General features: G+C 42.1%; 1 protein-coding gene across 5 annotated transcripts in view; it reads left to right on the top strand.

The window, feature by feature from the left end:
- wrn (WRN RecQ like helicase) overlaps window positions 1-23,707 on the top strand; it is a 104,089-nt gene that overhangs the window by 59,774 nt on the left and 20,608 nt on the right. For all 5 annotated transcript variants that reach the window (XR_010964922.1, XR_010964924.1, XM_067994410.1 and 2 more), the window contains exons 25-31: window positions 919-1,013; window positions 1,128-1,203; window positions 3,708-3,775; window positions 8,281-8,368; window positions 13,608-13,720; window positions 19,444-19,558; window positions 21,056-21,145. Coding sequence is in view for 3 of the 5 variants with exons in the window: in XM_067994410.1 (XP_067850511.1) it covers window positions 919-1,013; window positions 1,128-1,203; window positions 3,708-3,775; window positions 8,281-8,368; window positions 13,608-13,720; window positions 19,444-19,558; window positions 21,056-21,145 (645 nt within the window). In the remaining 2 variants the exon portion in view is untranslated. The remainder of the gene's footprint in view (window positions 1-918; window positions 1,014-1,127; window positions 1,204-3,707; window positions 3,776-8,280; window positions 8,369-13,607; window positions 13,721-19,443; window positions 19,559-21,055; window positions 21,146-23,707) is intronic.

The raw sequence follows: 23,707 nt of genomic DNA, 5'->3' as shown, positions 1-23,707 counted from the left end.
AGTCTCTGAGTGGGACTTAAACCCACAACTTAATGACTCAGGCGAGAGTGCTACCAATGAGCCATGGCTGACACTTGCCAAACTCAATCAAAGACCACATCAATAAGCACAGGTTCAAAATAGTTTCCCCCCACATTGCACCCATAAAACCTGACCTAATCTAGTAAAGTGAAGAAAGTAACACGTTGGACAAAATAACCCTGATTCACAATTGCTGATGGTCAGTATCGTGCAGATTTTTAGTTTTATAGTTATGACTCTGGGGTTAATGGTGTTGGTACAAAGTAGAGGGAAGTGTACTCTACATCTGGCCCGTGCTGCCTTACGTTGTAGTGCTTGATGCTGACACTAGATGACAACGTGGAAAGGTGTTAACTGATGGCTGTCACTGTGATGAGCCCCCAAAAAATTAGAAGGCGGATTTGATGAATACATGCTCCCGGCAAGGAGCCTCCCCTGCTGTGTGTACATACTGTCTATTAATCGTGGACTGTGTTCGTGATTTCCCAACATCCAGGATTGGTGGATGAGGCTTCCTGCCAGTAACCCACACAAGTAAAATTGGCCCTTAAAACTGAGCAGTTGCAATGTCTTTTTTAATTACAAATCTCTTGAGCACATTTCTGTCGACCATAACTTTTTTTAAATATACACTTTACGGAAATGTATTTCAAATGTAATGATGGATGTTAAAGTGGAATGAATGACGACCTATATGCCTAAGGGATATTGACGCTGGGCCTGTAGAAGAATCTTTTAGTATGAAATATGCAGAATCATTGTGTACAAAGTTGCTGAGAAGGTTTTTGAATAAGGTATTAAACAGTATGTACGCAAATGTGTTGTTTCCCCACTAAAACAGTAGCTGAAATTGGCATACCATATTCAATTATTGCATGAAAATTTTCATTTTCACAGGGAAGAGCTTGGTTGAATAAGGCTGCTAATGAGTCCTGTCGTACCCTTTTACTTCAGGCCACTGAAGAGCTGTGTCCACATGTTCCACTGAAAGTGTATGTATAGCGTACTTGATCCATTGCATTTAATGGTACCTTCCCACGTACCTACTTAATTTTAAAACTGCACCATTTTCCTGGTTGAATCACATGTACTTTATTTCTTTGCAGTCAGGTTCAGTCTCCAACCTCATCTTCAGTATCCTCTCAACGATCTTCTGCATGGGCCTGCCAGTCAGAGCTTCAGGTCTTTATTGTTCACCTTTATTTAATTTGCTTCTTGCAATCAGCATAAATTGTGTCTGTCTGATCTCCTATTGTAGAATTTGCTTACATGGGAAGTACTTAATAAGTTCCCAGTTCTTAATTGAACATTGTTGACGGGATTTTTACTTTTTATATTATTGCACTTGTGGTACAAATCTCTCTCTTCTGTTGCTTTTATTCTTATTTTTCCAGTCCCGTAGAGTTTATATTTCATATCAGTGGGTATTAGACACTTGTGAAAATATAAACTGGTGATCACTAGTGTATACAACCTTCCAAAGGATGCTGAGAATAATTGACAGATGGGAAATCCAGGCATTGTGTAATTTATTGGACATGCCAAAGCAAGTATCTTCTAACAAGGAAATTTGTACAATTTATTAAAAAAAAAGAAAAGCTTATGTCACAAAGACAGTGGTGCATATCCTGGGAGATGTGACCACTTTGCATGTCCGTATTGATCATGCAAAATTATAAAACAGAACAAACCTTGTTAATTTGTTTGAAAGGAACAAGGCTTCTACTTAAGTCAAGGAAACAAATCACTTTGATCTTTAAATAAATTAAACCAGCAATTCAAACTTTGCTATACTTGTGCTCATCAAAGTGAAAGATGTCAGTGCTGGGGATTACAACATTTATACTTTGGGTACCCAGTGTCCATATCAAGCACTCCTACATCAGGTGTAGGATGAACCAGATGCAATGTAAAAGCTGCTTGTACTGCTCGCTCCTACTTTTTTGCATTATTAAAAAAAAATTGATCTTTCCAATAATTTGAATTAGGCAACATAAGTAACCCAGCACAGTAGGAACTTAATTGAATCATCAAATAATTTGAATTAAGTGACTGAGTTAAGAGGCATAGAATGTATTCCACTCAACAACATGCCTTAGTCTCAACCACAGATGAGCACCATCTACTGCATTGGTGTGCTATTTTAATTATTCACACTGGCCATTCTAATTGCTCTTTAACTGAGATTGAAAATTTAGTGACAATTTGTGCCACTTTCAGTTTTGTGCTATGTCCTCCAGCCTCACTCATAACGGTGTTGACTGACCAAACTCATTTTATTTGGGGCCCTTACAGATGTGAGAGACATTTTCATCCCATTTGTTTGGGTTGAGTTTGCACCCGGATGGTGCTTTCATCCACTGTGCTATCCAGTTACTTATCCTTTTTAATAATCTTTGGTGAGACATTAAAGCCCATAGAATAAATGGACATAGTTGTGCCAGTAGCTTTGCATTGTGATTCACTAACACCTTTGGCACAGTAAATTGTGGACTGATCCTATTTGTGCGATAAATCTATTTGTGTTTTATGCAAGAAAAATGTAGGAATTCAGTTTTTAAAAAATCCAAATAGCAAGTGCGACAATGCAAACAAAAAATCTTAAAGGATGATCTTTATAACTATTGATTTGAAAGGAGGCTCTTCTAGCAAAACTTCCTTTTTAATTTTTAGAAACAAAAACTCTGTGAACAATATGGGAATGGTGATCTTTTTTAATACTTAGTATCGACTGGGGTGCTCAATTAGTTTTACAGAAGTCCACTGACCAAAAATAATAATGATCTTGGGGTCCAGAGTTCCCAAATAAATAAAAATGGGTTAATATGGCATGGTACAGTATTCGCAATAATGCGTTAAATAGTTTGGTAGTAACATTGAAAAGCACAATTTCAAGTGTCAAAGCCAAGCAACATTGAAGTTTTACAAAGCCCAGGATATTGAAAGCAATAAATAATGCTGTTTTTTATTAATTAGTTACTTATTTACTCAGAACCATAACTTGCACAGCGGAAAGAATGTTCTTTCCCACCCATTCCCAGATGCCTCCCTCCACTGTGCATCCCGCCTTCTTCGCTTTTCTCCCCCCTCCTCCTAATTCATGGAGACACTATTCTCCTCCCTGCCAACTTATCACCCACCCAGTTAACACAATCACTCTTCTTTCACCCCTCGTCCCAGTTCATGGAGGCATTCCAATTCCCCCAGTTCACCACTCACCAACGCTACCAACTCCTTCCTGCCACTTTTGCTTTACTTGGGATTGCAGCTTAGCTGCATCCTGTGGGCATGAATTCTTCAACCCATAAAAATGGAGTGAGATTAGAAATTTGCCCCCACAGTGTACAGCAGAGTTGGATAACTGAGCACAGGCGTGGTGGCAAGGAGGAGTCAAGAAGTCAGAAAGTCGCATCAGGGAGTAGGCGACAATGATTTTCGTGATGGAGAATGGCAGACGTGGTTAGGATTTACTCACTTTCCACCGCACTCGCACCTCAGTCAGCCCAGTTTAGACAATGAGATTCATTTCATCACTCAACTCGGCTCTCCCCCATCCTATCCCTCTTTATCCATTTGTATTTTGAATAACTTCCCTGGTGGTCGATTTGAAAAATGTTCAGTATTTTTGACTTCCTTAATTCACAACTTTTTTACTAAACCAATGCTACTTTTTTCAATTCTTTTAGAAAAAGACATTGTGTGACAGGTTTGGACAAGAGAACGAAAAGCTGGTGGCCGCATCTGCAGTTAAAAGGTAGAAAATGCCTGTGGTGTTTTTGATGGGTGCTTGACGTTGGTTTATCAGGGCTAGATATTCTTCCCATTTATAGTTGCTTGAAGGTCTGGCACCTGGTGTTCTAACCACCAGGCTGACATGAGCAGCTGATGTTCTGGCTGGTGGAAAGACTGAATCAATATAACTTGGAGGCTGTGACAAGACTCCCTGCTGCCACCATAATTCATAGACTGACAAGGCACAGAATTAGTAGCTTCTGAAAAATTCAGGCATTATTCCAAAAGTTGAACTCATAACTGAAGCTAGAGTAACAGAAACCGTCTCCTTTTGGGAAGTGGGATCCACAGCAAGAGATTTTAATTTCATGTTTAATAAACTGACAGTTCAATGAATCATGGTTGAAAAAAGGTCTCTCTTACCGACTCCATCAATTAATATTTTAGCCATAAGCTAATGTAACAGCTGTATTCCATAACTTTGCATGTGTATCTTTTCAAACTTTATACATGCCAATGAAGCTGTTGATGCACCCTTTATGCTTTAGGCTGTTTGCATTTTTGTTTGTAGATTATTAAGAGACATCTGTTCTAGTTGGATGTGGGATATTAATAAATCCCAAAAAGTGATGGAAAGATGTTAAAGGATTTGTGGCATTGGGTGGCTGTGAATGATAATATCACTGACCAATAATGTGATAGTACACAACAGTGAAATTTAGAGTGATGAATCGGGTCCATGTTCTACAGGCGTAAAAGCATAAAAGGAATCCTTAATTAAATAAGCAGATCAGCTGTGATTGTGTTATTATGTTTCTTTAAATCATGACACATGGTGTTGTATCCTGCGTGGGCAAGTATAAACTTACAGCGTGCTGATTTTAATGGTGTATCATTATTCAACCCTCTAAGAGTTACAGTACCATTTCTGCACCAGTGTAAAAACCAGTAATACTATTTTCTTTTAATGATGTGTTGCCCTTTTTTTGTCTGTGAATGCAAACTCTTCTCGTCAATAACTTGCACTAAGATGACAGTACAGAGTGATGGAATATGGGTTTAAACCCACACGTTCTTGAATGTTCGCTGGAGGACCATACTGCCAGAGGCCTGGCAGCTGGTTGGCTGCCAGCTATCTGGAACACAGATAGGGGTCTCAGAAAGGCCAGGAAACAGGGCAGAGAGAGAAAACTTATTTTTCTAACGTATTTACATTCTGAAACCATTATGGAGAAATATATTTTAGATTTTAAGGCATCCACTGTGTGCATTCACCTGATAACTCATCCCTAATTTCTTGTGATATATGTCATAGAAACACAGAAAATAGGAACAGGAGTAGGCCATTTGGCCCTTTGAGCCTGCTCCGCCATTTAATATGATCATGGCTGATCCTCTATCTCAATACCATATTCCTGCTCTCTCCCCATACCCCTTGATGCCTTCTGTGTCTAGAAATCTATCTATCTCCTCTTAAATAAATATATTCAGTGACTTGGCCTCCACAACCTTCTATGGTAAAGAATTCCACAGATTCATCATCCTCCGAGTGAAGAAATTTCTCCTCATCTCAGTCCTAAATGTCCTAACCCGTATCCTGAGACTGTGACCCCTCATTCTAGACCCCCCAGCCAGGGGAAACATCCTCCCTGCATCCAGTCTGTCTAGCCCTGTCAGAATTTTATTTGTTTCAATGAGATCCCCTCTCATTCTTCTAAACTCTAGTGAATACAGGCTTAGTTGACCCAATCTCTCCTCATACGACAGTCCTGCCTTCCCAGGAATCAGTCTGGTGAACCTTGCATTCCCTCTATAGCAAGTATATTCTTTCTTAGGTAAGGAGACCAAAACTGCACACACTATTCCAGGTGTGGTCTCACCAAGGCCCTGTATAACTGCGGTAAGACATCCTTGCTCCTGTACTCAAATCCTCTTGCAATGAAGGCCAACATACCATTTGCCTTCCTAACTGCTTGCTGTACTTGCATGTTTGCTTTCAGTGACTGGTGTACAAGGACCCTTTCTACATCAACTTTTCCCAATCTATCACCATTTAAATAATACTCTGCCTTTCTGTTTTTCCTTCCAAAGTGGATAACTTCACATTTATCCACGTTATACTGCATCTGCCATGTATTTGCCCACTCACTCAACTTGTCCAAATCGCCTTGAAGCCTCTTTGCGTCCTCCTCCCAACTCTCAATCCCACCTAGTTTTGTGTCATCAGCAAACTTGGAAATATTACATTTAGTTCCCGCATCCAAACCATTGATATATATTGTGACTAGTTGGGGCCCTAGCACTGATCCCTGCGGTACCCCACTGGTCACCGCCTGCCACCCCAAAAAAAAACATTTATTCGTACTCTCTGTTTCTGTCTGTTAACCAATTTTCAATCCATGCCAGTATATTACCCCCAATCCCATGTGCTTTAATTTTGCACACTAACCTCTTACATGGGACTTTATCAAAGGCCTTCTGAAAATCCAAACACAGCACATCCACTGGTTCTCCCTTATCTATACCAGTTACATCCTCAAAAAAAACTCCAGTAGGTTTGTCAAACACTATTTTCCTTTCATAAATTCATGTTGACTTTGTCTAATCCCCGTTGATATTTTCTAAGTGTTCTGTTATCACATCCTTTATAATAGACTCTAGCATTTTCCCTACTACTGATGTTAGGCTAACCGGTCTGTAGTTCCCTGTTTTCTCTCCCTCCTTTTTTAAATAGTGGGATTACATTTGCCACCCTCCAATCTGCAGGAACTGTTCCATAATCTATAGAATTTTGGAAGATGACAACCCATGCGTCCACTATTTCCATGGCTACCTCTTTTAGTACTCTGGGATGCAGATGATCAGGCCCTGGGGATTTATCGGCTTTCAGTCCCATTAATTTCTCCAGCACTTTTTTTACTATTACTAATTTCCTTTAATTCCTCCTTCTCACTAGACCCTTGATTCCCTTGCATTTCTGGGAAGTTATTTGTGTCCTCTTCCATGAAGGTAGAACCAAAGTATTTGTTTAATTGCTCTGCCATTTCCTTGTTCCCTATTATAAATTCTCCTGTTTCTGACTGTAAGGGACCTACATTTGTCTTCACTAATCTTTTTCTTTTTACGTACTTGTAGAAGCTTTTACAGTCCACTTTTATGTTCCTTGCAAGTTATTCTCATACTCTACTTTTCCCCTCTTAATCGATCTCTTGGTCCTTTTTTGCTGAATTCTAAACTGCTTCGAATCCTCAGGCTTGCTACTTTTTCTGGCAACTTTATATGACTCCTCTTTGGATCTAATACTATCCTGAATTTCTTTTGTTAGCCATGATTGGGCTGCTTTTCCTTTTGTGTTTTTGCACTAGAAAGGAATGTATAACTGTTGCAATTCGTGCATTTGTTTCTTAAATGTTAGCCATTGCCTATCCACCGTCTTGCCTTTCAGTGAAGCTCCCCAATCTATCATAGCCAACTCACTCCTCATACCTTCGTAGTTTCCTTTGTTTAGATTTAGGATCCTAGTTTCAGATTGGACTACTTCACTTTCCATCTTAATGAAGAATTCTATCATGTTATGGTCACTTTTGCCTAAAGGACCCTGCACAACAAGATTATTAATTAACCCCTTCTCAATTCACAATACCCAATCTAGGATAGCCTGTTCCCTAGTTGGGCCCTCAACGTACTGGTCTAAAAAACCATCTTGTACACACCAGGAATTCATCCTCCACAGTATTATTGCTAATTTGGTTTGGCCAGTCTACATGTAGATTAAAGTCACCCATGATTACTGTAGTACCCTTTTTACATGCATCTCTAATTTCCTGTTTGATGCCGTTCCTTACATTACCACTACTGTTTGGAGGCTATAGACAGCTCCCATCAGTGTTTTCTGCCCCTTGGTGCTTCTTAACTCCACCCAGACTGATTCTACATTAATGTCAATTAATTTGGCTCACTTGCTCTGTTCATGCATTGAATCCAGCCATACTTACTTACTCACTCTCTCTCTCACCTGTTCACTTCTGTGTTCTCCCTCTCATATATTCCAGTAAATCCATTCTGTTTTCTCAACCATTCAATTCCATGGTGTTCCATTTTGGTAGTGTGCTGCATCTCCTTGATGATATCATTGAGCAGTCCCACTGGCCAACATATCAAGTTTTAGACTAGCTGATTCTTAGATTTATAAAAAGCACTGTATTTTGATCCATGTTAAATAAATATTATGATATGGAGATGCCGGTGATGGACTGGGGTGGACAAATGTAAGTAATCTTACAACACCAGGTTATAGTCCAACAGTTTTATTTGAAAATCACAAGCTTTCGGAACTTTCCTCCTTCGTCAGGAGGTAAGCTCCTAAAACTGACGAAGGAGGTAAGCTCCGAAAGCTTGTGATTTTCAAATAAAACTGTTGGACTATAACCTGGTGTTGTAAGATTCCTTACAAATAAATACTATGACTGGGGATATCGTGTATCTCACTGAATGCGAAATATCACATCTGTATATTCTTCTCTGCAGTCATTTCTTTGTTCCAGCTTCTTCTGGCTCTCCAGTAAAACCCGTTGGCTCCCAACCATTCATATCACCCAGAGAACTGGGGCTGCAGGTAAGTGTTTTAGCTTAACAGAATGTTGTCTTGTGTGTTCTTCATCTCATACTACTGTGTGCTTTTTAGTAATGACATTTCAGTAGGTATATGGGGAAAAGTCCATTTATTTACTTTCTCACAATACCAATAAAGTAACCAAATAAGACCCTTTTTCACAGTCCCCATACACTGTGCAGTATATCCTTGAAAAGAGAGGCTGGCACACTACCCATTCCAAGGTTCCTCCCAGTGCCTCGTTAATGGATGTTAGGAGTACCAGAGAACCGGAATAATGTGCCTTCTGATTTCCTTTGCCTTTTTATTTGGTGGGGGGAACATCTAATAGTCAGTTGGTGCTACCTGGACAGTTTTGTAAAGATCTTGAACACACCATGTGGAGAATCTAAGGTAACTCAACTGCCTGTGGCAGAGCATGGTGGTGATACCTGCTCAGTATCAACAATGTTTTAACACCTTTACTTCATTTGTATAGAACAACATCACAGATAAGCCTCTAAGTCTACTGGATAATTCTGTTGATCGCTCGATTCTTTAAGTGAATTTAACCATATCAGAGGGTTCCCAGGTGGACCTGTCCAGTTCTTTCTGTTCTGATGTTACTAATATTACCAGCTCTGCTGCATCACACGAGAAGCCTGATAATCAAACTAATTGCTAAACTCTCCCTGCCTTAATGCTCAGTTGTTCATTCTATATACTCTTTTTGAAATTGTTGACCTATAATTGTACCCGCCCCCCACCAAAATCCCGGTGAAACTTTCACCTCATCCCCTCCCAACCGTGTGAAACTCCGCCCCCTACCCTTACCCATTTGCAACAGCCAACCACTTTACTTCTTGAACAAAATCCCACCAAGTGTAAACTTTGTGCTGGTTTTCAGGTTGAAGGGAAAAAGGTAGAGATAAAGTCATCGAAAGAATTGGGGTCAGATTTATGGGTTTTTCTCTTTAAATGTCTCATTGGCTCCACCAGTGGAGCAGCCCTGATAGCCAAACTATATTTCCTCTTTCTGCATTGTAAAAGTGCTCCCCCAGGTGGCTTTGCTTAGTTCTTCAACTATTGTGACCAATAATACTGCATCTTATTAGTCAAACTTAAATTGCACCTTTTTTTAGCCAAAATGTTCAAATTGCTCCTTTTGAATAGCATTTAAAATGGTTTAATGGGCAGCTCCTTCGTGGATCAGTGAGTTTATCGTGTGAGTAGCTGAACTAGACAAGCAAGAAGACCCCACATTTGATTTTCTGTTTGTGCCGAATTAGCTCATCTCAGCCAGGGTGGGGTTATAGGTGCCCTTGGCATAGGAAGAGACCAGTAGCTCCTGCTATAAGTGCACTGCATATGTCAGATGATAACAGGATTGGGCTGGGCTTTGGTGCCCTTTGAATAGTCTGCCAACACTCAATGTCATGGCTCACGCTTGGCCAATTGGATAAGGTACTGAATTTAAGGAACCGTATCCTAGCCAGGAGTCAGCGACTCGAGGAGGCAAAAGAAGGATGGAACAGAAAATTAGCAAGACAAAGATTTTTTTTTCAAATTGGTTATTGGTGTACAAAGCCAGCCCCAACAATCTCCTCTTCCACAACATGATAGTTGACCAGCAGCACAGTCTTACTTATCAACACTTTGATGTTGAGGCTCCATGGCTAATCAGAAGCAGGATAGGATAAAAATAGATAGAAAGGGGGTGTTAAATAGGTTGGCATCACTCAAAGTTAACAAGTCACCCAGTCTAGATGGGATGTATCCTAGGTTGCTGAGGGAAGCAAGGGTGGAGATAACAGAAGCTCTGACCACAATCTTCCGATCCTCCTTGGATATAGGAGTGGTGCCAGAGGACTGGAGGATTGTAAATGTTGCAGCTCTATTCAGAAAAAGGGGAGAGGTAAACATGATAACTACAGGCCCATCAGTCTAACGTCAGTAATGGGAAAACTTCAAGACCATTGTCCAGGACAAAATTAATTCTCACATGGAGAAGCATGGGTTAATAAGGGTCAACCTGCATGAATTTGTTAAAGGCAAATCGTCTGAGTTCTTTGATGTACCAGAAAGGGTTGTTGAAGGTAGTGCAGTAGATGTTGTAAAGATGGACTTTCAATTGATAAGGTACCACATAACAGATTTATTCGGAAAATAGAAACACATGGGATTAAAGGGACGGTGGTAATTTGGGTATGTAATTGGCTAAAGAATAGGAGCTAGAGTGTAGTGGTGAACGGATGTTTTTCTGACTGGAGAGAAGTATGCAGCGGGGTCCCTCAGGGATCGGTATTGGGACCATTGCTTTTCTTGTATATAAATGACCTGGACTTGGATACAGGGAATACAATTTTGAAGTTTGCATATGATACAAAACTTGGCAACGTAGTAAATAGTGAGCAGGATATTAGCAGACTTCAGGAGGACATAGACTAGTGAAATGGGCAGACACACGGCAGATACAATTTAATGCGGATAAGTATTAAGTGATGCACTTTGGGTGGAACAACATGGAGAGGCAGTATAATCTAAATGGTACTATTTTTAGGGGGGTTCAAGAACAGAGCGACCTGGGAGTGCATATTCACAAATCTTTGAAGGTGGCAGAGCAAGTTGATAAGGCGATTAAGAAAGCGTATGGGATGCTTGGCTTTTTAAATACGGCCATTGAATACAATAACAAGGAAGTAATGCTAAACCTTTTACAAATCACTGGTTAGGCCTCAGCTCGAGTATTGTGTCCAATTCTGGGCACCACATTTTAGGAAGGAGGTCAAGGCCATGGAAAGGGTACAGAGGCGGTCTACCAGGATGATACCAGGGATGAGGGACATCAGTTATGTGGGGAGATTGGAGAAGCTGGGATTTTTCTCCTTAGAGCAGAGAAGGTTAAGGGGAGACCTAATAGAGGCATTCAAAATAACAAGGGGTTTTGATAGAGCAGATAGGGAGAAACTGTTTCCACTGGCAAGTGGGTCGGTAACCAGAGGTCATAAATTTAAAATAATTGGCAAAAGAACTAGAGGGGAAATGAGGAGAATTTTTTTTCCACAGATCTGGAACACACTACCAGAAAGGGTAGTTCAAGCAGATTCCAGAGGAACTTTCAAAAGGTAATTGGGCATGCACTTGACGAGAACTAATTTGCAGGATTATGGGGAAAAAGCTGGGGAATGGGATTAAATTGGACAGCTTTTTCAAAGAGCTGGCACAGGCACGATGGGCAGAATGGCCTCCTTCTGTGCTGTATGATTCTATAATATACACAATATAGTGCAGCACAACAAATCTTGTTTTTAAAAAAAAGTCTGAGATACACCAAACTAGCAATTTCACTCTGGGAATCTGGGAAAAATTCAGCCCATTCAGCTTTCACCTCATCAGCAAGAGAAAGAATCTTTAGAGGTGGCATTTCCATTATCCAAAAATCCAGACTTTTGCAATTCATTTAATCATTTTATTCATTTAACAATTATTCATTAAACAGACAGTTATCATTGGAAAAGGTAGAAAAGGGATTTGTGCATGGAGATTTTATTTCCATCAATGTTTTATTCTTTTATCAGTTATTCATTTAAATGGACTTGACTGTACTACCAAAAGCAGATTAACTGGTCATTCATCTTATTTGTTGTTTGTGGACAAATTGGCTGCCGAGTTTATCTACAAAACAACAGTGACTACACTTCAAAAATAAGTAATCGTTTGTAAAGCACTTTGGTATCTCATGAGGATGTGAAGGGAATTACAAAAATGCAGCTGTTTGTGTTCTTAATGCGGCTGCAATTGGTCACAGTGCCCAGGCAAAGGAGGTAAAATACCACCCATAGTCCTTTGTTACCCTCTTGCCAGAAAGTGCACTTGTGAGGACAGGATCAGGTTCGGCTATGCTGCCTCCTGTGGTGAATTTACCTGCTGATGCTCACTGTAGTTTCACTTGTGAAGAATGGGCGGTTGAACAAAGTACCAGAAGGATGTTGGGTACAAATAAGAGAGGGGGAAGAAACTATCTCCAGGAGCTCCTACAATCAGGTCTTACACTGATTACCATTTGGGTGCCTACAACAAATACTTCCACTTTATAATTTACGAATATATTCATGAATTTCCAGATTCATGAAACAGGTAACGAACCCTCTCCCTACCAAAAGAAACATGATTCCTACTTGAGATCTTAACATTGTGATGCTCCAAGTATCATCAGAGAGCAATCCTGGGTGAAGTTGTGTCACAAGATTACTAAACATCTGCAAAGCACCTGCACACCATCAATGTGTTTTATAAGTTTCCAGCTGCCATGTGATTTTGGATTTGGTAATTTTGAAATCTACACAGAATACCAATAGTTCAGGATTTTACGTGCGGGAAAGCCTGCAATTTATGAGCAGAGCAGCACACGTGAATTCCAAGATCTTGACCCTAAGTAATGCACCACTTGTATATAATATTCCACACTATGGATATGCATAAAGAAGTTAGTATTTTCAAAACAGTAAATTTTTAATAAAGGAGGTGGCCAGTGTCTGCGGTTCTTGTGGACAATATGGTGTGAAACTGAGCTGATCCATTTGTCACTGGAAACTTTGTTTGGTTTCACATGTGTGGTGTGTATCATTTTAGCTAGTGAAAAGTTAACATGTTGGGGTTATGAAAATAACACTATGATCACAGCATCAATTCAGTAATTGCAGTGTCAATAAGTTTTTGGACAATCGACAAGACTTTATGCAAATAGGTTAGTAGTTTGTTTGTTGGGGAGAGGGGAAAGTCCCGACAATGTCATGAACTCATGGTACAAATAAATGCGTTTTTAAAAAAAAAGCTTATTGATGCTTACTGCATTAATATTTAACATGACAGGTGTTGTGGAAAAAAACTATTGCGGCTGAAATGACACTCTCTTTACAACCTACTACTTTGATCAAGCTTTTGATCACCCCTCTTAACACCTCCTTTCCTTCAGCAACTGTGTTTTTATTCCTTGCGCCTCCGCGAAGAGCCTTGGGATGTTTTGAATGCCCTATATAAATGGTTGTTGTATCAGTATTGTTTACCTCAAGATTTAGCTGTTAATTTCCCCCTTTTATTCAGGATTTACGTCTTTATTGATCATTGTGCTTTTCTTAATCCTTTTGTGAATAAGAGGTTCTTTGTTTTATGAAGAGTGTTAAAAAAAATATTAAGCTCTCAGATTATAGTTTATTTTCTTCGCATCATGTTATGTTCTTACATTGTCTCGTTTTGTCAACAGGGGAAATTATATGGCAAATTGTTGGCAGCAAGGCAGAAAATTGCCAGTGAGAGGGATGTTCCTCCAGCTATTTTGGCTACGAACAAGATACTATTAGAGTTTGCCAAGATAAGGTATATAAAACATACATTTGCTTCTAGATTGGAGAGCTGAGTACAACTCATCTAATTTAAACTGATCAACCAGAAAAAGATCCTTTTTCTTTTTAGTTCACTGACTTTTTTTTAGAAAAAGTGACAATTTTGAAACTTTCTCTGTCTAAATTAGTAAATGTGACAGATGGTTATAGGCCTGTTTTTATTTTTTAGTTGGTATTTTATAATCGTAGTCTCATTTAAAATTGCTTATTAAGCTGCCTTCGGATCAATAGGATTCAAGAGCTTAACAACAGCATAATGGGTTTGCCAAGTGGAAAGAAAAACTGTGACGCTGCATGAAAAATTCTGACCCAAAGCAACATTCTGACACACAACACTCAAAAAGCTCGATACCACCCAGGACAAAGCAGCCCGCTTGATTGGCACCCCATCCACCACCCTAAACATTCACTCCCTTCACCACCGGCGCACTGTGGCTGCAGTGTGTACCATCCACAGGATGCACTGCAGCAACTCGCCAAGGCTTCTTTGACAGCACCTCCCAAACCCGTGACCTCTACCACCTAGAAGGACAAGGACAAGGGCAGCAGGCATGTGGGAACAACACCACCTGCACGTTCCCCTCCAAGTCACACACCGTCCTGACTTGGAAATATATCCTTCATCGTCGCTGGGTCAAAATCCTGGAACTCCCTTCCTAACAGCACTGTGGGAGAACCTTCACCACACGGACTGCAGCGGTTCAAGAAGGCGGCTCACCACCACCTTCTCAAGGGCAATTAGGGATGGGCAAAAAATGCCTGCCTCGCCAGCGATGCCCGCATCCCATGAACGAATAAATAAAAAAAAAACGATTCCATAGGAGCAGGACAGCCCTGTCAATGTAGAAAATTGAAGAATTCAGGTGAACAGATCAGGAAATTGACCGGTTGCATATGGGTATTCGACCAGTTTCAATCTTTCAGGTCGAGCAGGTGCAGAATGTCGGGGTTAATGGAACCATTGTGGGGGAGGGGGAAAGGAGAGGTGGGAGAGGACTTTAGGGGAGAGGGAAACGAAGGGGAAGACCGTGGGAGGGGAGGGGACATGGAGGGGAGAAGAGTGAGGGGAGGTGGAAAAGAAGGGAGTGCTGAGGAAAGGGAATCCAGATCAGCGGGGGTTTGGGGATTGGGGTATGAAACAACCTGCTGTTGGGAGAGGAGAAATGCGGCCAGTTGGAAGAGAGGGGTGCTGTGGATGGGAAATCGATTCCGGGCAAAGAATGTTACTGTAAAAGGAGAAATGAAGCAGTGTAAGGGTAGCCTGAAGGGCAACTGCAGCCACTGGGGGGTTGGGATTGTAGCCACTGGGGTTGGGAGGGGAATGAGGCTGAAATCTAGCTCATTGGCAGGGAGCATAATCTTGCTCAGTCAGGTAGGGATTCTGAAACCTTCCTTTTAGTGATGGTAAGGTGAAGGCTGAAATATTGGTTTGTGGGGAGAGAATTTGCTCATTGTGGGAGGGCGTTTAAGCCCAAAGGCCTCAGTCGGCTTAGAGGCAGAAATCTAACTCAGTGGGATGGGGATGGGCCAAAACTTGCTTAGTAGGGTGGTAGAATTTCAAACTAGGCTATAGTTGTGATTCCTATGGGTTTGTTTGGTGGCTGTCACATAACGTTATGTTACGGTGCCATCTACAGGTTCAATGCCATTAGCATCTTGAGCCCATTCACCGTTTTTAATATATGATGGATTAGAAGTATTAAAAAATCTACCATGGCCTGATAGGGAACACATCTTTGACACAGATAAATGTCTTTCTCCCAAACTCTTTCTGCTAGCTGTTGGGATAATTCCTTCCTTATCCTTTTAACAGATTCGTAAAGCTAGAGACAGTAATATGTATGAGAATTAACTTAGTTTAGTCTTGTTTCAAAACGTTCATCTTAAAACTTCATACATAATAGTATACATTTAGCCCAACGTCTAAAACAATCTGTGCAGGGAACTTCTACTGAGAAATCATGAGCATGGCTTATCCAAGCCTGTTCACGTTATCTGATCTTCAAGGTAGTCAAGGAGTTCCTAATGAGTGAAATGTTGTATCACTTTTTATACCATTTTCTTTTATGGTCTAATTCCTGCTGGATTCAACACTACAGGGTATTTTATGACCCATAGATCGTTGGACAGATTGCTGAGCACCAGCACACTCTTCACTCTCTTAAAGCAACACGTGCTTCACTAACTCTTCACAATGCTCTCTGGTTAAAGGGGGCGCCAACTCAGCATCTTGCAATATGGCTACCCGGCTACCCAGCTCCCCTCAAAGCAATTACTTACATGTACAACCCCAATTCCCCTTCCTCTACTTTAACAGCCTGATACCCTCACATCTCTTTCTTCATTTCTCCAATGCCATTTGGCACACACACTCCTTAACTGCTAGCCTTACCTTCATTCACTCCATCTTCTTGCAGGACAGATTGGCACACATTGCCCGCCAAAGGCAGGCCACCGGGTGGGCATCCCCATCTTTTAAACCCCCCACCCCAGGTTACTGACTGAGTACCTACACTGTTGCCCTAGTAACCCTGTGAAGCACCACACAGACAACCTTCCACTCTGTTTACTGTCTCCTTAATCTCATGGAGGTGATGCTTGCTCAGCCTTTGCTTCGTCCCTTCTTTCCTCCAGATCCAACAGGCGGCACAGGAGGGGGAACATAATGATTAGCACCAAGATACCCAGGCATGGCAAGTGCATGATACTGCCATCTCTCAGGACAGCAGTCTCCCTCATTGCTCTACACCAATGGAACTGTGAGATGACACTAAGCTGCCAAAGAGCAAGCTGACCTGAGACAAGGATCACCTCTGTGCTATGAGCCTTCTGTAGAGCATGAGCAGAAAAACTGTTCCTGCTTTGCCAGCCTGCAGGTGGCACCTAGAAGAAGCGCAAGAATAGGTGCCCACAGGGAATGCCATACCTGCTCCTGAAGACGCTCCGACCCTGTGAGAAGCAGCTCGAAGCAAGTGCAGGTGTCTTTAGACAGAATGGCAAAAACAAAAATGCTTTAAAAATTGTTTCCTGCCTCCAGAAACCTGAATTTGAAGATCTTTGGCCTCTTCTGTTCACTTCTGCCTTGATCAGCTGATCCTGACAGCTTCTGTGCTTCACTGAACTGTGTCTAAATTACCCTAGGTGCAGCAACGCTCCAACTTCAGGAAACTCTGAGGTGTTTTGCCACCGGTTCTCACTTTGACGTATTCAAATGAGGCCAGTGGCGATTTGGCGGGAGGATTGCAGGCAGCAGAAGCGCGAGGAAACTTGGGGAAAGCCACTTAAACGTGGAAGTAGAGTGGAAACTGCTTCCACCCCACCTTCCCCACACAAAATGTTTCCTGTGCCTACCGGGGTGGTAAGTGTGCAGGAAGCAGTGAGGAAATTCACCTCCCCCCCCCCCACTGTTTGAGGTATACTTCCCTTCACTGTTCCTGCTTCTGAAATGTGCTACTTCACCTTTCTTTGCATTCAGATATATCTGATATCAGTGTGCCCTCCTGTAATGTCCTGCATTCTCCTTCAGTTTGTCAAGCCGTCCTAATTTGGTTTCATCAACAAACTTCAATCTCATTCATCTTGTAGCCATGCCCAAATCCATTATTTAAATGTCAAAAACAAAAGAGTTCCCAGCACATATCACTGGGGCACTATAGGGTTGCCAACCGTCCAGGATTATCCTGGAGTCTCCAGGAATTGAAGATTCATCTCCAGGATACTGCTGTGAGCAACCTGAGAGAAAAATCAGAGGTATTTTAAAAAAGAAGTCTTTCATTTCCTTTGAACATTTTTGTTTATTAGTTATAAAAAAAAATTAGAGGTGGTGGGGGGGGAATGGGAAGGCTGTTGGAGGTGGGAGGTCATTTGATGAAACTTCCAGGAAAGGTCCAATCAGAGTTGGCAATCTTAGGGGTACATCCTGCCAATTTAAAAAATACATGTTAACCCTTGCTCTTTGCTTATTGTCCCCAGCCATCTAACTATATATGTGGCTATATTCCCTTTAAGATATCAATCTTCTATTATGTAGCATCTTATTGCCTTCTGAAAATCCATAAATACAACATACACTGGATTCTCTGTATCTAAGCGCTGTTATTTCCTCAAAAATTCAATAAAATTGGGTAAGTATGGCCTGCCCTTTACAAATCCATGCTGATAAATCGGGTGACGCTGACATGTGTTCGATGCGTTGCATGCCACATCTTGTGGCACTCAATTTTTTGGGGATAGGAAGAGTCCACACTACTGACATGCACAAGCCTCATTAAAATATTAAATTGGTCCCACTGTGAATTTCTTGTCTGTGGAGCCTTGTCCATAAGAAATGGGCCCATGTGAATTCCTGGGACCTGGCCTGCTCAAGTAGGCTTCTTAAAGGGAGATGGTGGCTTCTGTTGCAGGTTTTGCATTTTCAACTACATTTTTTTGCATTTTGCTCCCTGCATTAGCTGGTTTTGCTGTGCAGACTACCATTTTTTCACGTGTGTGTGTGTGTGTGTGTGTGTGTGTGTGTGTGTGTGTGTTTTTCTCAGTACTTTGCTTTGATTGCTACTGATGTTTAAATTGCAACACTGGGGATAAAGATGGGTATTCCTTTGCGGATTTATGAATGGACTGCATAATTGAGATGAGATGGAGAAGTTTGTGTGGGGCCAACAAATGCCTATGTAATAACCTGATGTGTCCTGGCCACACCCATCAGTACTGCAGCCCTTGTGTTTACAGATCCCTGACATGTCAGAGGAAGACTGTCTTCACCACTTCTGCTTCAGAGTTGTGCCATTGTGAACAATTGGTCCATTTTCCTTCCAGCACCAGAACTTCCCCTTTAATGGCAAGCTGCATCCCTTAAGGACTGCTGCCCAACTGGATTTTGCACTCCCCAGCTGAGTGAGCTACAGGCTGAGCTCTCTGGACAGGTTTTTCATGTGCCAGTAGTCTACTCAAATTGGGCAGGGAGGAGCTCCTCTTGCAAAATTGTGAGGCATGTTCCCCCTCCCCCAGGTGCCAACATGGATGTGACTTTACCCAGGGGATGGCTCAATCCCATTGTTGCTGATTTCAGAAAGTGTTCAAATCATCGCTTCTCATTCCAGTGTTTTGTTAATGGAACACTCTACATTATTGCACTGGGAACCAGTCATTTTGCATATATAAGATGCCTTCAGTAGTAAAGATGGAACATTAAGACCTTTGGAGCCAAAGTCCAATCTGTGACTGAGTTGGTGCTGAAGCAGAGAGCCTTATAATAACTATGGGATGTGTATTTTGCCAGTATTATGATTCTAGGCATTTTAGTTTCTTGAACTTTGTTGGTTTTAGCCTTTTCATTTTAAAAGTTTACTTCGTTTTGCTCCCAAATTGGAAGGGTACACTGATGTAGTACTATCTTGTACTTGTCAGTTTATAAACTGATTTTAGCCAGTTGATAAGTTTTACTGTAATTACCGCTATGTGTAATACTAGCTTTGTGGCTCGTGTGCAAGTGATATAAGCTGGGTCCTGTTTTTGCAGGGATCTAAAGGATTTAAATGGTCAAAATGGTTGGATTCACTGCATCAACCTTCGTACTGTAACTTTTGGCTGAATGCCTACAGCTGTTGCTGCCATATCCATCTTTGTTAATAAGACTTCACATGAGGTGTATATTAAAATACAAATACCTATCTGGATTCTTTTCCCTTCTAACCATAGGCCAACAACTGCTAACAACCTGAAAAGAATTGATGGTGTATCTGAAGCTAAATCTGCTGTGTTGGCTCCCCTCCTGAATACTATCAAGGAGTTTTGTAAAGCCAATGAATTGGAGGTATGTTGCAAAGAGACACACCTTTTTTGCTCCCTCATCTCCTTAAAAGTATAGGATGCATAGACACAGACTTGTACAAAACATTTTGAGGGGGGGGGGGAGGGGGTGGAACACTGAGGTGCCCTGGGTGTGTGCAGTTAAACACAGTGCCATCAAAAGGGAGAGAAGAATTTATCAGGACAATGTATTGTCATGTGGTATGACTTTGCTTTCTTGTTTTCTGTGTCTCCACCTCCATCTCTATCCACTTTGAATCACTCCAGATCCCTTTGATGCATAAACTCTGTGCTGTCAGGCCTTAGACTCCTAATAATCAGATCAAGCATTTGACTATTCTTATACAGCAGGCAACAGATAGTTCCATTGCTGAGGCACTTCCCCTTGGACCCACCTGCCTGTTCTTTTGGTCTGGAACAGGTATATTCATTGCCAATTCATAGCGCACAATTGTAAATAAGCAATCCAAAACATACAAGTCGGTAAATAAAGAAATCTCACCTGCCACCAGATTGGATAGCCAGCAAGTGGTATAAGACTTTTATCAGAGAATTAGCAGCAGCACATATGCATTAAAATCAAATATCAGGAAGGCTGATGAGGCGCCCCAATATCTGGGGTAATTCTGGTTCTGGGTGATGAAGTGATCCAATATAGTAGAGGATCATTTGGGAAGCAGTGCCTGTAATTTGGTTAAGTGAAAGAACAGAAAAGGAAAAGGGACCTTGCTCAAAGTAAGTAGATGGAGAAATTGGCAAATAGAACCGTAGATCAGCAATGGAAAATATTTAACCGGGACATGGCATTAAGTATATTCCAGTAAGGACAAAGTGGAGCGCATCAAATATTGGGATTCCAGGGATGGAACTGAAAAAGAACCATTTAGCGCTTACACTTCAACACATTACTGCGGAAGTGCTGCACTGTCAGAGATGCCATCCTTTGGGTGAGACGTTAAGCTGAGGGTCCCATCTGCCCCATCAGGCGGACATAAAAGATTACATGATACTATTTGAAGACGAGCAGGCGAGTGTTGCTGCATTTCATCCACATTTAGCATTTTCAGGTTTTGTAATGATACTGCAGAGGTAATAAAGCGTGTTGTATTGATCAACTAATCACAGAGTTAATTGCATAGTTAGGTAGATAGACCAATGTAAGCTAGTCATTGTTTAAAGCTGCCTTTTCAGTTTTAAAAAAAAATTCCGCTATCCTTTTCACCATAAAATATCTTTCTGATCTTTGTAGTGAATAAGGTTGAGATGTTAATATTTGTCAGGCTGAGCTATTAAAAAAAACTGTCCAGTAACCAAAGCAGTCATCTAATATTACTAACTGGCCATAAGTAAGTTCTTGGATGCATATCTAATCTAATTTCATCTGACTTATTTCAGAATTCATTTACTAACAAATTTTGGGAAATTAGATTTACTGTATTGACTTAAAGCACATTTGTGCCAAATTCATAGCTGTATTACACATGTACTATTTCTTCACCAGATGGACAAGTTTTCTGTTTTGACTCTCAATGCAGAGCAAAAGCTGAGCTCTGCTTTTGGCCCCCCGTCTGATGTTCCACGTTCACCATTGGTAAGAAATCATTCAAAGGTGCTCTCATTTTACCCATCACTTTTCATTGTTGCATGTATAGCCTGCAAATGGATCAGTTTGTATACTGTCCAGTATTTGGCCACTTAGTATATGTAACATAATAACAATGATTGCTGTGCTGCTCTTAAATTCTGAGGTGTTCTGTGCATAATTTTCACATATTTAGTGACTTTTTTTTAACCTGCCTAGCCTTTGGTCTTCCATTTACCACAATACTTTTGCAGCCATTGATCTGCTTAACCATTCCCTCACCTCCACATTTGATGTCCTTGTTCCCAGTAAAATCTTAACTCTCTCCCATCCTGATTGTTAATATCCCTGGTATGGTTCCCATCTTTGCTCTCTGAAGTCCAATTTGTGCATCACGTGCGATTGGGCCTTACTCTCCTCTGCTTACTATTTGAAGAGGTGTGTGTGTGTGTGTGTGTGTGTGTCCCCAGAACCAATCAGATTGAAGATTATTAATAAACCACACAGACTACACCAGGAAGTGTAAGTACGAAAGTGAGTTCAATATCAAATCAGGTACAGAAAGTGAAATAAAGAAGGGGTAAGAAATATTGAAAAAAGAGTGTACATTTTTAAAAAAAATGCCCAACAATTAAAATCTGATGGAATGAGACTCCACATTTGTAAAAGTTAATTTTCAGTGCCAGAGAGGTTGTTTGGCAGTCATTAAGACATACCGCACCGTTAGCAGGGTGCTTAGACATAAAGGGCTCGATTTTTTTCGCACCCCCAAGCGGGTGAGTTCGTGGCAGGGGGGCTGCGAAATTCGGGGATTCCCGGGGCGGGTCCGGAACCCGGCTCCAACCTGCCCACATCCGGGTTCCCCAGTGACGCGCTGATATGCGCGCGCAGTCCCTGCATGTGAGACTCCCACCGGCTATTAAAGCCAGTGGAGTGCCATTTAAAGTAATTATTTAGGTACTTCAGGTCGTTTACAGACCTGATTAACATGATATTTTAGGAGGGGTGGGATTTTCCAAACAACTGAGACTGTTTCCCGTATTGGGGGAAACGCTTCCAGTTCAAATGGACGTGTTACAGCCATCAGCCTGTAGCAGCTGTAAAGGTCCATTTGACAGGTCGGGGGGGGCGGGGGGGCGGGGGGGGGAGACCCTCACTCATTGCAGGAGGCCACTCTGTCACTTTGGACAAAGTTTGGCCTCCACCACCCTCCTCCTAACAATAAAATTCACAAACTTGCACACTTACCCCGGTGTCCAGACACATGTACCTACCTTGCGGACCCCCTCAAATGTACATCTTCCGGATGGGGGCCGCTGTAGCTGCAGTCATGACCTCCTCGGAGGATGAACAGCATCACCAGCCACGCCGTCCACCTCTGACACGTGGAGCCCCACAACACAGTGCTGAGACAGATCCACCCTCACAGCAGGAGGGAGGGCAACAGCAGAGAGAGATGCGTAGCAGAAGCCACTACCCTCGCCACAGGGTCCACAGACCGAGGCTCAGCTTCCTGGACCTCTCTGAACAGCAGTGCACACGAAGGCTCAGAGTCACTCGACATGTAGTCATGGACATCTGCAGCCTCCTTTATGCCGAGCTGCTCCCGGCCGGCCCGAGCACCATCTTCTTACCTGCCGCTGTCAGTCACCACTGCCCTCAACAACTTCTCCGCATCCTTCCAGGTGCCACTGGGGCCATCGCCGGCGTCTCTCAGTCATCTGCACAAAAGAGCCCTGCAAATACATCTATACCCACTCTGCAGTGACACAATGGATGGTATCAGTTGTGGATCTTCATTGTGATCCTCAGGAAAGGGCATTATTGCACAAACCAGACAGGATTCGCAAAGACGTGGCAGTAGTGGTGACAGTATAATATGTAATGTGAGTTGCTCAGAAATTAAATATAAGTAAAAACCATGACAAACCCTCAAACACCCTTGCGCATCCCCTTCATGCTCACGACACGTTTGCCTTACGCTTCCTACTGCACACATGTGAAGCATGCCCTGTGGCTGCAGCACAGGTAGTGGCAGGTTGAGTGAGGCTGACCGTGAGAGAGATGCATGAGAGGGTGAATATGAGACAGAGCCATGCGATTATATGAGGATTGGGTTGATTGGTAGTGGCAGGATGAGTACTGGCGAGGTGAGTAAGTGCAGGTAAGATGAGGATGAGCTTTGAGTGGGTGTAAGGGGTGATGTGACAGAGTAGTGTTGGCAGTGCAGAAGGAGATGTGGGGTGGGGGCGGTGATGTGGCAGACGGAGTGTAAGGGAATGAGTAATTGTACTCACTTCGGCTGACCTACTTAGGTGATTGAAGAGCCTCCTGCACTGTATGCAGGTGCGCGATATGTTGGTGGTGCAGGTGACCTCCGCTGCCACCTCGAGCCAGGCCTTGGTGGCAGATGCAGGCCACTTCCGCCCGCCCACCGGGGAGGAAGATCTCTGAGCTCCCCCTCCTCCTCACCCCATCCAATAATACCTGGAGTGAGGCATCATTAAACCTGGGAGCAGCCTTCCCCCGGGCTGCTCCATGCTGTAATTTTTCCTATTTTCTGCAGCATCA

This window comes from Heptranchias perlo, chromosome 1 (genome assembly GCF_035084215.1).
Source record: "Heptranchias perlo isolate sHepPer1 chromosome 1, sHepPer1.hap1, whole genome shotgun sequence".
Lineage (NCBI taxonomy): Eukaryota > Metazoa > Chordata > Chondrichthyes > Hexanchiformes > Hexanchidae > Heptranchias > Heptranchias perlo.
Note: the sequence above shows the minus strand (reverse complement) of the source record. Positions and strands in the feature narration are given on the sequence as shown.